At 36.7% G+C, this 15,461-nt stretch overlaps 1 protein-coding gene across 4 annotated transcripts in view; it reads right to left on the bottom strand.

Moving 5' to 3' along the window:
* LOC306998039 (NACHT, LRR and PYD domains-containing protein 3-like) overlaps positions 1–15,176 on the bottom strand; it is a 59,780-nt gene extending 44,604 nt beyond the window's left edge. For 2 of the 4 annotated variants that reach the window (XM_079611772.1, XM_079611774.1), the window contains exons 1-7: positions 14,862–15,176; positions 13,540–13,667; positions 10,832–10,936; positions 10,436–10,513; positions 10,176–10,260; positions 9,332–9,527; positions 7,408–9,238 (exon numbers count right to left, since the gene is read on the bottom strand). In XM_079611772.1, the coding sequence (XP_079467898.1) occupies positions 7,408–9,238; positions 9,332–9,527; positions 10,176–10,260; positions 10,436–10,513; positions 10,832–10,936; positions 13,540–13,598 (2,354 nt within the window). In that variant the 5' untranslated portion in view covers positions 13,599–13,667; positions 14,862–15,176. Of the gene's footprint in view, positions 1–7,407; positions 9,239–9,331; positions 9,528–10,175; positions 10,261–10,435; positions 10,541–10,831; positions 10,937–13,539; positions 13,668–14,861 lie in introns of all 4 variants that reach the window. The other 2 variants (XM_079611771.1, XM_079611773.1) reach the window with 1 other exon arrangement.
* Between the last annotated feature and the right edge of the window lie 285 nt (positions 15,177–15,461).

Genomic DNA, 15,461 nt, shown 5'->3' with positions numbered 1-15,461 from the left:
TTCAAAAGTCTTGTGAAGAAATAATCAGTATGGGTTTCATGACCTTATTTCAGTGACAATTATTTCAAAGAAATTTCACAAACCATGCATAAACATTATTATCTCAAAACTACAAACTTTCACATACAAGCTGCTGACATATTATTGTAGCAGAGTTTGTTCTGAATACAGTGTAATAAGACTTTAGCCATGAAAATGTCACAATTAACAGAAATAAGCTCAAATGTCAGTGTATGTCAGAACACCTCCAGGACCCAGAAAACACCTCAGACCCCAGAGGGTTAAAGGCCTTTCACTATAATTCTAAAAATGCCTCCATTCACATGTACTTGTCTCTTTGACATAAAATCTTTAATGATTTAACCTAAGAAATTGTATTTGTTTTTAATATTTCAAGATTAAGGTCAATCGATGGCTGATGCAGATATGTTAGAGAGCAGGGTGGCCAATGGGTGATATATAATTAATTTAAAGATAGTAAAAAAGCATAATTAACAATTGCTGAAATGAAATTTATAATTATTTTACTTAATTACTAAATTAGAAAAATATATTCAAAAAGATTATATGAAAAAAAGAGATTTTGAATGATAAAAAACTTTTTTTGAAGAAAAAACATCTTAAAATGTGTACATCAGCTATGATACAATCTGTAAATCTCTTGATCTACATATTGCATTAAAATAATATTACATTAAACTACAGAATTACTCATAGAAATAAACATTTAAAATATCTAATTACTGGGAGAAACAGAGGGACAACTAATATATGATGTGGTAATATATAATTACTTTATTTAAGTAGCCTGTTTTATAAAAATCTCAATGTTTTATACTATAACCTTTCAGAATTTCATCTAACTTATTGGCAATATTAATAGCATCTGTACCAAATTACATTATTTCCCCCCAGTTTGGATATATGAATAAAATATGTATTTTTTTCTTCCTCAATATGAGTATGAGCTAATATATATATATTTTTTATATATATTATATTCTATAAGTCATACAAATATGGTGTATTATACAGATGGTACTCAACCAGAATGCCTATTACCGCCGCACCAGGCACCGCGGCGAAACTACCGCGGCAAAAATAATCAAGTCGCATTTCAAAGTCATTCGCGAAATGACCGCCAGGTGGCGCAGAGGGACATTGTGCAAAACAGCAGAGTTTGCCGTATTTTGAAATGTAAGCGGGGTTAATGTCAATTAACAGATTAAATAGGCTACTATAGAACATTGTTTAGGACAGAAAAATAGAATCATAATTTAAAAATAGAGACGAGAACAATGTAGTCTTTAGGCTATTTCATATTATAGCCTAGCCTACGCCTAGACGTCGGTGGGCGACATAAGCCTATTGCCCGTTGGGAGCAGCGTGATAAAAAATAAATAAAAATAATAATAATAACAAAAATAACAAACAAAAATAAATTAGGTGCAATGAAGCTGATTTTTTGTTTTACTATTCTATTGAGCATGGGCGTCAGTTTGGTTTGAAGTGTGCTGGGGACAGAGACGCATTCAGAAGTGCATTTTCAGAAGTGCTGGTACAATGAGGCATTCATTTTTTTTCTCTTTAGCACAGGTCATGTTTTGAAAGACGACGTCATGTAGCTTTACTAATGTAGCCTAAGCGAAAAGGACTTATCCGTCTGGCATGGCAGCTCGCTCTAACTTTAACCTAGATAAATGTTTGCTATTATATGGATATTAGGTGCATATTCAAAGTGTGTGTGCGGAGTGTGGAGCGAACACTTGCATTTTCCTATCAACAGTGGAAACAACTTTAAATAGGCCTACTCAATCTTTTCTGGTCATACAGAAAGGAATAATGCTTCTGTCGCAAGTATAGCCTACTTTTATTTGGGTAAACTCACAATAACAAGAAAACGTTGTGCTTTTGTAAAATAAAATAAAACAAACAGGGCGCGCTATATATAATTATCTCCATGCGTGAACTGGAGCGCGTCTCAATAATGAACTGAAATGCAGTGTATACCCTTAAAAACATGATGAATATTTCTATATAAAGCTCGAAATGTCCACTTTTAAACTAAAAAATTCGAATCGAACGCAAATACCGGCTGATTAGGCTGTAATCCTATGAAAGGTGCATTTCTCTCTAAAGGCGCATCCACTAGCGGAGATGTATATAGATATGTTTGGAGCCGACACTGATTTAGAAATATATATTTTATTAATAAACAATAAAAATGCCTAATTTTTTCAGACATATTATCATTAGTCTGCTTTTGCCGGTGCTTTGCGGCAAGATTTATGCATGTGCTTGAGCCTAGGCTATATTCCTCCATGCACTCAGTAGCCTATTTAAGCAGAAAATAATATAAACGTTTGAAAAAATAAAACTAGCTCCACAGAACATAAAATATTCATTTTATTTTATTTTTCGTGTTCGCATTTATGAGGAAAAAACGATGTTACGGACGTGACAGTTCTCGGTTACGGACGTGACTGCTCTGAAATCGGCACTAAAATATGCTTTAAAACATTCACAGACCTCAATCAGAAAGCACAAAGCCTTTCTTTAAAGTGAATTTCGTTTTGTATTAATTGTATCTTAATTTTAATCTATGTTTCATCAACCAATTGCCTGGATTTAATAAATAATAAGTAAAGCAAATAATAGATATCTATCACGACGACACGGAGGCGCCGGCGCATGAAGTGGAGCTCGTCTCATAAATGAACCGAAACTCAGCACAGCCTATGCCTCACAGACCTGAGAAATATATATATATTATCTACAGAATGCTTTAAATCATACTTTTAAACAGAACCATTCAAAACGAAAGAAAATTATGTAATCCGTATGAAATGTGCATTTCTCTCTGCTGTGTTCACTAGCCTAAGATCGCGAGTCAGCATTGTCAACTTCATCTTTGCAGCAAGACAGAAAACACTTGTTTATTAATAAAAATGTCTCCTTGCTATATTTGACTTATTCAGATTACTTTTGCCAGTTCTTTGTGACAGCTTTTAGCTGCTTCATTGGCAGCGCCACCCTTAGGCCTATATGTTACATGAACGGGTCACCACTGCATCAGCACCGATTTTTTATTTATTTTTTTATCCCCAAAAAAATCGTGATACGAACTGAATCGTGGGTCAAACATTGTGATACGAATCGAATCGTGGGTTTGGTGTCACTTACAGCCCTACTAGCAACCCTAAAAAGTGGTGGGTACAAAATGACTCGTGACGAAATCTGGTGGGTACGTGTCCCCACCATCCCCACCGAAATCGACGGCTATGCTATTGAGGAATGAGACGAATGAGTAAATTCATGGCCGAGTGGTAGAACTTACGTATCGATCGTTTGGATGACACGGGTTCGAATCCCGAACAAACATATACTATGCATTTTATATTAGCCTATTAATGCATGTCATAGCCTATTATTAATCAATATTAATGTTTGTATAATTAAACAAACAAAAATTTTTTTTATACAGGATAGCCTTTTTTTTGGTTCCTAGCCTATACATTTTTTTTTAAAAACATGGTTTTAATAAGGTGCGATTTGCCAGGGGGACGGGGATTTCCTTCTGGTCTAAACCCTGCTTCTGCTGAATTATTTTAATCCCCCCTCCCTCCACAGTAATCAATGCTATACATTACTTCACCAATAGACCATATAAAATATATAAAATAGAGATATGCAACAGGCACATTTAAACGACAAACAATAAAATCAGAACCAGTTTCAGTGACGTTCATGGTTCCCTTAATGCATGCACGGCTTTCAAAATGTTACAAAGCGTTTTGAGATTATTTTGAATGAAATATTGAAGTTTATAATTAAGTATTTTGGCACACCAGGCCGAGTGGCGCTATCCATTGTTCTAAAGTTGGGTTTTATTCTGGCATGTTGAACTAGTGTTCGGCAGACGCGGCGGCGCGTTCATTTGGATTTATTTTTCTCATAACAGACAGCTAAAATAACTTAGGCCCTAATAGGCTACTCCGTAGTTTTTTAGTCATACAGATCAGAGTAGAGTAGTATCTTTCAACACTGCAAACTTTTATTCATATTAGGCTAACGACAAAAGTTTATCTGTCGTCTCTGTCTCCGGGAACTGCGCGTCATAAAAATGAACCGAAAGCCACTTGCCTCCGCTCAGTCACAATAAGAAATCGGCTATATCTAAAGCCTTTAAATGTCTAAATATTTAATAAATGTTATCTGATTAGGTAATTCGTATGAAAACGAGAGGTGCAGAGGATCTCAAACATGTTTAGCTATCATGTGAGCTCTTCCCAATGAGGAACGGACAAGGGTGAAAATCTCGCTATAATTAAATGTAGTCTAGGCTAAATCGCCCTGAATTAAATTGTAAAAACAGATCAGATAATGTATTTGTCGAAATGTTGCGATATTGTTTCATTTAAGTTCATAATTATTCTATAAATGTTATTTAGTTTAGCAGCACCACGAAGCACTGTGGTTCGAGATTTATATATAAAAAATAGGGCTGGGAATCGATTAAAAAAAATTAACTAATTAATTGCACATTTTCTGTAATTAATTGCAATTAATTGCGTTTCCCCCAAGCTTGTAATCATCAATATTTAAACTTAGAATCACCTAATTAAACAACACAGGAAAAAAAAAAGGAACAGAAAATAGCCCTATTAAAATATTAAACATCAATATATCAATATATTATTCTTTTTCAATAATCAACATAATCAATTTAACAGGTTATTATTATTATTATTATTTTAATAATTATCAAAACAAAATATAGTCCTACAAAGCTATTATTACCAGAGCATGTGATCAGAGCAGGTCATTTTACCATTGTTGTGACTATACCTCAGCAAACAGAAGTCTACAGAGAAATTTCACGTCATTTGAGTGGACTTTACTTTTCAAGTGCTTGGTACATGATTGAAGCCTTTGGGCCATTAACGACAGAGCCGCCGACACACACACACACACACACACACACGGAACGGAGAGAGCGCCGCTGCTGGGCCGTTAACGACAGAGCGCGCCAACACACACGCGCGCGCGGAGCACAGAACGCGACGCACATACTGAGCGGAAAAGACCCGCTCATGAAACCTGCGCGAGAATGAAACCTGATCGCCGAACACGGAGGGGCGGCATATTTCAGCCTGTTTAATAGCAGACGCAGCAGGAAATCATTAAAACGAGGCAAAAAAAAAGGTGCTGCGTTATTTTTTTTTAACGCGTTAAACATTTCAAATTAATCGCAAAAATTAACGCGTTAATTCCCCCAGCCCTAATAAAAAATAATAATAATTCACAAATCGCATGCAGGTTGTAAGGATCCAAAGATCCCCGTGGAATTTAACATGGAGTTGAACATTGTATTCATGACAACAAATGAACATGCGTTTGAATTTAGGTTTGCTAGGAAAAAGCTGGCCCAAGCCGAGGTAGCGTTTTATTTCTTCAATTATTGAAATAATTAAATGTTTAGTAATACACTTTTATGACAGAAATATTAGCCTACTAGCTTACATGTAGCCTAAATAATTAAATTATTTCATTATCAACACTTTACTAGCCTAATGCTAATGTCTAGAATTAAGTGTGAATTGCGACTTCTCTTTGTTCTCGAACTCAGATCGCCTGTGGGGGGTTGGGGCTTCAGAAGGTGTTAATGTTCTGTCTTTCATTTGCAGAGTGAGCCTGATGACCAGGCAAAGGCAAAATACTTTTAAAGATAAATCTCTCGATGTGTCCAAATGTAGGCCCTTAAATTATAAATATTGTAGTTGTGTGTATTGTATTTAAAGGGGTTTCACACAGCATTTCAGTTGAAGTGTTCAATCCATTTGTTTCAACTAGTTTTGTATAATTTTAATATGTTTGAGCAGTGTGTTTGTCAATAATCTGGCATTATCTAAACATGAACTATCGACGAAATGCGTTCTTGCCAACTAAACGAATGCGAGTGAGCAGCAGATGCAGAACGCTTTTATTCGCGATCCACCTCGTTTTATTGTAAGGTGAATTTAACCAGGAATTCTGTTTCTTTGAAGCAACAAAGGCTAAATCATTTGTTACAGTTTTGTTTCGTGATTTGTATGGATGACACACAGCGACATAAAGTAGCCTATTATCAGCTGTATGGGTCGAGAGAGACCCGGCGCGCGCAGTGCAGGGAGAGTAAAATAAACTAAAATAAAAGAGATCCAGCGCGAGAAAGAAGCAAAGAAAAACGCATTATCTTAATTTATGTTGCTTTGAACAATTTTCGTTTTGAAGACTAGCCAACTGTTTTAATTGTTTATTTAGCAGCAATTTCTTTGGCAATACAGATTTAAAATGTCACAAGAATAAGATTATGTTTCTTACTTAGAAAATAAACTCTATGCAATGTTTTAAATAAATAAACTGCCCCCAACACTTTATTTAAACCGTGAAATGTCCAGGATCTATTTAAAAAAATGTCTTCCTTTGCTATGGCGGGTATCAATGTCAGTCATCTCAATTTCGTGAATGATTCACAAAACAATAATTTAGCAGATTAAAGACTATCTTCATCATTTTCATTTTCTGACGCGATCGGCTGATAATCTTCCTTCATCAGTTTTGTCGTCTGTGCAGCGGCTCTACTGGAATTTAGCAAATTTATGTTGAAATGTGCCATTGATAATTAAACAAAATGCTTGACTTCAATAAACAGTTACCTATCTAAGCATCAAGAATGGTAAAAAAATTTAACGCTGCCTGTCAGCCAAAGCTAGTGAGATTCGATCTCATCGCTTGAAGCTCCGTGAAGCTCGTGCTGTTGCGTTGACCACTGCGCTATCATCGGCCCGCTGTTAACATCACGTCTTATGCTGTTCTAAACCCTCATTGATGTAGCCTAATATTTTTCTATTGCAATGTTTTGTGTGTTGAAATGTTTTCATTATTTATTAAATGTATTACATTTAATTTCAGTCTTGTGATTATGAATTCGTTTAACTACATGTTTCACTTGAATTGATCTGTTACTACATTTCAATCACTCTCAATGAGCGGCGGCGCGGCGGCAGATTACGCAATAGAGAGAATAAACTGACACTTTTCAAAGTCTGCGATTGTAGCGCCTCTTAGCGGTCAAAGGCAGCAAATACACACCCGTATTTTTACCGCCGCGGGAACGGCGGCGGTAAAAGTCGTATTCTGGTTGAGTACCATCTGTATGATACAAAACAAACATGCAAACATTTTTACATGGTATTTTATATTTTGTCTTAAGGTTTGATAAACTGTCTCCACAAAAAAAAAAAAGGCGCGATGTCAGGCTTTACAGGTATAGGTTCATGTTTATGATGGGGAATCACTAGAGTAATGTAGATAAATGCATTTTAGATGAGAGCTAAACATGACAAAATATAATAAAAGACTTACAGGGCTCTTCTGGAGGTTTTGATGACTGCCGATAATCTAATGAGACACTCGTCTGATTTCTTGAATTTCTGAAGCTCAAACTCCTCCAGCTCTTCCTCTGATGTCAACAACACAAAGGCTAAAGCAGACCACTGGGCAGGTGAAAGGTCACCAGATGAGAGACTTCCTTTGCTAAGGTGGGTCTGAATCTCTTTCACCAGAGTTTGGTCGTTCAGTTCATTCAGACAGTAGAACAGATTGATGGATCTCTCTGCAGGAAGATCATCTTCTAATTTCTGCTTGATGTACTGAACTATTTCCTTGTTGCTCTGGTCATTGCCGTCTTGCGGTGTCAACAGACCTCGTAAGAGTCGTCGATTGGACTGGAGTGACAGACCGAGGAGGAAGCGAAGGAAAAGGTCCAGGTGTCCATTGTCACTCTCGAGCGCCTTGTCCACTGCAGTCTTGAGAAAATCAATCATGGTTTCATTTCTGTTTTCCGGTTCTGTAGACTCATGATCAAACACACTTGTCTTGTTGATGTCTAGAAACAGATGTGCATAAAGGGCTGCAATAAACTCTTGAATGCTCAAGTGAACAAAGCAGTACATGGTCCCAAGAACGATCCCTGTTTCCTCCTTAAAGATCTGGGTACACATGCCTGAGTACACTGATGCCTTATAGACGTCAAGACCACAGGCTTCCAGGTCTGTGTCATAGAAGATCAGGTTGCTTCTTTCCAGCTGATGAAATGCCAGTTTCCCCAGAGAAAGGATGGCGTCTTTATCCCAGGAAACATCTGGTGTGTATTCTCCATCATACTTTCGGCGGCTCTGCTGGATCTGAAAGCGGAGAAAGTGTGTGTACATTTGTGTCAGAGTCTTGGGAGTGTCTTCAGTGTTTGATTCCTGCTGTGTTTTAGAGATCTCATCAGCCTGAGTGTTTTTCACATCATTATTTATTTTCTCCTCCAGAATGTTCTGGAGAACAGTGGCTGAAATCCAGCAGAAGACTGGGATGTGGCACATGATGAAGAGACTCTTTGATTGTTTAATGTGATCTATGATTGTGTTGGCCTGATCCTCAACAGTAAATCTTTTTTTGAAGTACTCTTGCTTTTGTGCATCGCTGAATCCTCGTATCTCTGTCATCCGGTCAATGCAGTCAGGAGGAATCTTACTGGCAGCTGCTGGTCTGGTGGTGATCCAGATGAGAGCAGAAGGAAGCAGATTTCCCTTCATGAGGTTCGTTAGGAGAACATCCAGAGAGGCTGGAGATGATACATCACGCCACGTCTCATTACAATCAAACTTCAGAGGAAGGCGACATTCGTCCAGTCCATCAAGGATGAACAGCACTTTGAACTGATTCCTTCTTGTAAGGTTCAGTGCTTTTGTCTCTGGGAAAAATTGAGTTATAAGGTCCATCAAACTTAGTTTTTCTTTCTCCTTTAAGTTCATCTCTCTGAATGGAAGAGGAAATATGAAGCTGATATCTTGATTCTCTTTTCCTTCAGCCCAGTCCAGAACAAACTTTTGCACAGAGACTGATTTCCCGATGCCAGCGACTCCTTTTGTCAGTACAGTTCGGATCTCCTTGTTTTGTTCAGGCGCTTCAAACAAATGTGTGCATTCAACCTGTATCTCTTGTGCTTCATGACGCCTGGAAGCCACTTCAATCTGTCTCACCTCATGTTCAGTATTGACCTGTTCACTGCCACCCTGAGTGATATAGAGATCTGTGTAGATGTTATTCAGAAGTGTGGAGTCACCTTGCTTCGCAATTCCTTCAAACACACATTGATACTTCTTCTTTAGGCCACATTTCAGCTGAGGAATGAAGAACAGCTCATCTAAACACAGGAACAGAACATAGATAGTTTGAGTCTTATTTTCTCTCCTACATTTATAAGAGACAATCAGACAGATGATCATGAGTCTCTCACCTTCTAGAGCATCAGCAGCTTCATCTTGCTTCATCTCTCTCAGGTAATGTAGTGTGAGATCAAGAGCTGATTCCTTGATACTGGATCTGTTCTCAATAAAGTCCTTCACAAAGTGTTGTGTGTTCTCTTTTTGTAATATTTTCTTTAACTTCTCCAGTTCATTCCTCAGAAATGTGATTATTTTGCTCTCGAGATCCTACAAATAAAAGTAAGAGAAATGACAGAGTAACACAATTTAAGCCAGATTGTACATCTACATTTGGTCAACACTATTTATTCAATAATTATAATACATGTAAATTAAAAAATTATGTTAAAATGTTGTGCTAAAATGCCTTTAAAATGAAAAATAAGTTATCAAGAAAAATGTCAAGTCAAGTCATCTTCATTTATATAGCGCTTTTAACAATGTAGATTGTTTCAAAGCTGCTTTACAGAGATAAACTTATAATTTAAGGTATAACAGATTGTTTTGGCTTCATAGCGGTTCTTGAATAATGTTATTTTCCAGCTAAAGTTAGTTTTGATTGATTCACTTCCGTCGAAAGGATAATTTGTTATTAAATTAGGGGCCGCTAAGACGACACCGTTCTCTCTACACAGACTTTAAACGCGAACCTGTGATAAACACTGATGTTCCCGCGCTCACGTGCGCATCAAGAATTCATTCTATAGTTATGCGCATTTGAATATATGTGCGCATGTTTGTAATTCTCTACAAACCAAGCCTTAAACTACTTGTCCTGCCTATAAATTTGATACAAAAATGTAATTACATATCTTTGTTCAATAATATATTTGTTTGTTAGAAATATTAAACATTTATAAAAATGTGTTTTCCTACCTGGAAGATCCCTAGAAGATTGTCTTTGAAATTCTCGTGGTTCCTGTGAGTCTGAACATCTGAGTCTAATGTCCCACATTGAAGCCTGTAGTCAAATTAGTAAAATAAAATACTAACTGATATTTTACAGAAAGAAAAATAAGCATTAGCTGTGAATACTCTGACGATTGTTTGATCTAAACATGTTTCATGATTGGTATTCACTGATACAACTTTTAAACACAGTCAACGTGTGACAAAAAATGTGTAACACAAAATACCTTTTATTAGATGATGGTGTTTTCTCACTGAAGTCTGGTGGATAACCTTTAGACCGGTCACTCTTCAGAGACACAGAGCTGGACACATGTGAGTCTGATCTTACACTGATCACACAAAGACCAGAGAGAGAACACTTGCAAATAATAATCAAATGCAGTATAGCTGTGTATTTGTTCATTCATGACCATGGTTGGATGGATAAATATATACATGTTTAGTTGCATGATCTATTTTCCATAGTGAATTTATGCCTGTGTAATTGTGTTACTGGAATGAGTTTCATAAGGTTCCCAAGAATTGAGTTGTATTGTTATTTATTGTTTTATCCAGTCAAGTTCAATCACATAAACCACTGTGGACAAATAATGCTAATGTAATGTAAACACACAAAATACCTTTTATTAGATGATGGTGTTTTCTCACTGAAGTTTGGTGGATAACCTTTAGACCGATCACTCTTCAGAGACACAGAGCTGGACACATGTGAGCCTGATCTTACACTGATCACACAAAGAACAGAGAGAGAGAGAGAGAGAGAGAGAGAGAGAGAGAGAGAGAGAGAGAGAGAGAGAGAGAGAGAGAGAGAGAGAGAGAGAGAGAGAGAGAGAGAGAGAGAGAGAGAGAGAGAGAGAGAGAGAGAGAGAGAGAGAGAGAGAGAGAGAGAGAGAGAGAGAGAGAAAACACTTTAGTAAAGGAGGATCAACTGTGTCTGAAACACATCTGTGTCTTTATCTAATCCTCCACAGAAATACACACACTCACACAATTTACAGTTTTGGGGTCCTTGAGATGTTTTGACATGCCCTGATATTTGTATTTTTTTCAGTTGCTTATAAACATATTAATGGCAAAGGTGTAATTACCCTCTATTTAGCACCAACATGGCTATCATAATATGTGAGCAACATGTATGTACATGTTTGCATTTTTGAGAGAATATTATTTATGCGTGGTTATTCAAAAAACTCAAACTTAAATGTTCTGATATAAGACCACAAACGACCATCTTCACATATTCCCACAATACTTTTGACTAATGGATGTTGTCGGCTAAAGTGTTTACTTCAAAATGATCTGAAAATCATCCTGGCTAATCGTTCAAATTAAACAATAGATTGATTTACATTTTGTAAGACACTTTTTGTTTGGAAAGGCAAAATGCAGGTGGGCGTGAATGATCCAACAAGGTCATGAATAATGTCCTCATTCACACCTGAAGACAAAGACCTGCTAATGCTGCATACTAATGAGCATTTCATAGGTGTCACTGAGCCACACAGAATGCAAAGACAACACACACACATATATACATACATACACACACACATATATACATATACATACACACACACACACACACACACACATATATATATATAACTACAAAATTGGTTCAGAGTTGGAAACATCTTGAAAAAAAGTGTATTTTTCCACAAACTTTGTATGCTTGCGAATTGTATAATATCCCAGGTAAACATTTCTAGTAATTGTGCAGTTAATTCTCATTCGTATTTTCAGAAAGTTTTGGATGTAGGCTATCCTCTCCCCAAATTTGTCACTAATAAAACACAAAAATAATTTAAAGAGAAGGCTTATATTGATCTTTTAAGATTTTTTTTGCACCTTGTAAATTAGGTTTTGATGTGGCAGTAAAAACTTTTTAATCTATCCAAACCGAAATGTTGTCTTTCATATTTCGTCTGTAACATCGTCTTTTATAGGCTAATATATATTAAAGCATAAATGTTAATTTGCAGTTTAATATGTTGCTTATACAAAGAAATTTTATTTCAACGTATTCAGTCGATTTTTACTCATCTCAGTAGGCAATAGATATTTCATTCACACACACAGACATGCGCGAGCTGTAGGCTAGTAAACAAACGCATGCACATGTGCCGTTCATTCATTCAAACACAGAAACGCGATTCACATTTAAACAGTCTTTTGCGGTTTACAGACACCATTTCATATCGCGATTAGAACAAAGCACTTACTGATCTGCAGCTGGATCCGTTGTTAGGCTACTCCAGCACGTTTGAGGTAAAATTTCCAGGATTATCAGTATATTATTATTCCTCACAGCGAGTGTGTTATCCAGCTGTTGTGGGCGTTGACTGGTTTGCATGTGTTGCTTCAGATAATCTGCGTTTGAATAGCGTGCGCTCTCGATGGGCGTGTCACATTAGCAGAGTAATGAGATGCCAGAACGATAATGAGAACGGCTGATCTCTCGCTCTTTATATATAGATTACATAAACAGAGAATATTTCTTTAAGTTTTGAATTAGATAATTTAAAACTACACACTTAAATGATTACAGAGATATATAGCTCATGTCTGAGTGAATAGTATTCGCTGAGTTTTGTTTGAGTTTAGAGACGTGCTTCAGAAAAAAAGTTCACGGAGACGGAGAGGCAGAAAGCACTCCCTGTTTACTTTCTTTATTTTACAAAAGCACAATGTTTTATTTCGATTGTAAGTGGACACATAAAAAAAGTAGACATTTAACAGCTTATTTTTTCATATTTCTTAAGGCCCCGTTTACACGATGGGAAAACGCAGATATTTATCTGCGTTTTGGCCTGTCATTTACACATTTACATTAAAACTCCGGCCAAAGTGGAGATTTCTGAAAACGCCGGTTATATGTTTTCGTGTCAACTGGGAGTTTGGTCAACTGGTTTTAGGTTCTCTCTGGTCGATTCTGAGGATTCTGATTGGCTTGCATGGCTTTATCCTTCTCCCTACACTGCCGCCCATAGGTTTGGCATAATTATGATGGCGCTCAACGGCGTATTTATGCGGGTTGTGTGCACGATGTTATTATTGAAAACGGAGGGGGGGAAAATATTTTTTTCTCTAAATAACCGGCTATGTGTAAATGTGGCCTAAGCCTGTATGACCAAAACTGACTATAAAACAAAACTGAGTATTTTAGGTCTATTTTGCTGCTATGTAAAAAAAAACGAGCAAAACGCAACCCCAGAGGGTTAAGAAGTTAAAAATTTAAGTTGTGCAAAGCGTAAAGTTGTGTTATTGACAGGGAAACACAAAGTCCAGTGGAGTTTAAACTGCTAGTGTGAAACAGACGCAGTCTTACCTGTGTTTCTCTGAGAGACTCATCTGAGAGAGAGAGTCCTTTCCTCTTTCCTCTGACATACTGCAGCTAAACTGACCCTGGAAACTGACCAGCACTGCTTTCTGCAACACTCAATCCTTCAGCATCACCTGCAAATCAAACCATTTTACACAGATGAACAACATCTTATCTAATGCGGAGTTATCATCAACAACAGCAAAAACAATGTATAAAATAAAGTGAGTTACAGACAAATATATTGCCACGTAAAATAACCGAATGGTCTTAATCTTTTCTGATTATTTAATGAGTTGAACTGACTCTAAATATGAATTCATTGGGAAACAGAAATTTACACTGTGCTGGGAAAACTGAACCCAATTTGATATATTCTCTATTACAGTATAATATAATTTTACACTCATATTTACCCAATCTTTATTAATTGTTGAATCGTTTAAATTAATCGTTTAAATTGATTAAGGCCACATTTACACATAGCCGGGTATTTAGAGAAACGAATATTTCCCCCCCTCTGTTTTCAATAATAACATCGTGCACACAACCCGCATAAATACGCCGTCGAGCGCCATCATAACTATGCCAAACCTATGGGCGGCAGTGTAGGGAGAAAGATAAAGACATGCAAGCCAATCAGAATCCTCAGAATCGACAAGAGCGAACCTAAAACCCCGTTTCTCCCAGTTGACACGACAACATACCGGCGTTTTCAGAAATCTCCACTTTGGCCGGAGTTTTTTTTAGAAATATTCGTTTTCTGGGATAAAAACGGCGTTTTCGTGTAAATGACAGGCCAAGACGCAGAGAAATATCTGCGTTTTCCCATCGTGAATGTCATTTAATCATTACTTCAAGTTCACAATGGTGGTTGATTTAATTACTTTCAAATGATCCTAAAATAATTATTGAGTAAAAGTAACCAGAATTATAATGGTCAAACTATAACTACAACTCATAAATCACAATAAATTCAGTTTAATAACAGCAGATTGTTGTTCATTGACGTTAGGCTTCATCTGTCTGTCTACTGTAAATGTCTGCTTCAAAAATACTTTCGATTTCACATCACGAAAACAACAGCCGAACACGGAAGAGGAAATGGGAGAAAACTTTCAAAAACATATTTGTTTTCAATAACCCTTTCTCAATAAAACTTTTTGTGTTTTTACTTCAAAAGATTCTTGTAATTTATGGCAGATTCTTCTTCTGTTCAGAGTAGCAGAAGAACAGCTTCTGTAACTTCACAATAAATCACGCTTAATGTACAATATGCAGTTCCTAATAATTACAAATTACTTTAATGGTGAATGTATTAAACTTACTTGCAGTCTTGTCCAGTAAGAAGTGAATTTATAAGTATTTTAAACTCAGTTCCGCTTGTTGTCAGTCCGCGCGGGTCATTCTCAGAATCTCTCGCTGGTCTCGATGGATTGTGGATTAAACACATAAATGGTCGCGTGTGTTATTATATTTGGTAGCCATTGTGCTAAATTGACATCTGTAGAAATGTTTTCTGGATCATAGATTAAATTAAATCCAATGAGCAACAGGTTCAGGTGTCAACAGGTGTTGTTGCTTTCGTTTTCCTCTTCTTCGTGTGTTTTACAGGAGGGTTTGTAACAGCTGAACAGTTGCACACCGACACCTACTGCACTGGAGCGGGACATTATACCACATATATCTCTAAATCCTGTTTAAAACCTCTTAACTAGACATTTCAACAACAGGTGCTTCTCCATTTCAACAGTGCATCTGTTATATTCCCTGTTTCTGGATCATAAGATGCTGGATATTGTAAATGACTGACATCCTGGGGTTTGTATTTTTATACATTTAATCCATAATTTGTTTGCTCACAATTAAACTCCACAGAGTAGCCTAAGCTACCTTTTAATTTAGGGCCCAAATTTTTTCTTTTTTTT

This window comes from Phoxinus phoxinus, assembly GCF_949152265.1.
Source record: "Phoxinus phoxinus genome assembly, chromosome: 5".
Taxonomy (NCBI): domain Eukaryota; kingdom Metazoa; phylum Chordata; class Actinopteri; order Cypriniformes; family Leuciscidae; genus Phoxinus; species Phoxinus phoxinus.
This window is presented reverse-complemented; position numbering and strand designations above follow the sequence as displayed.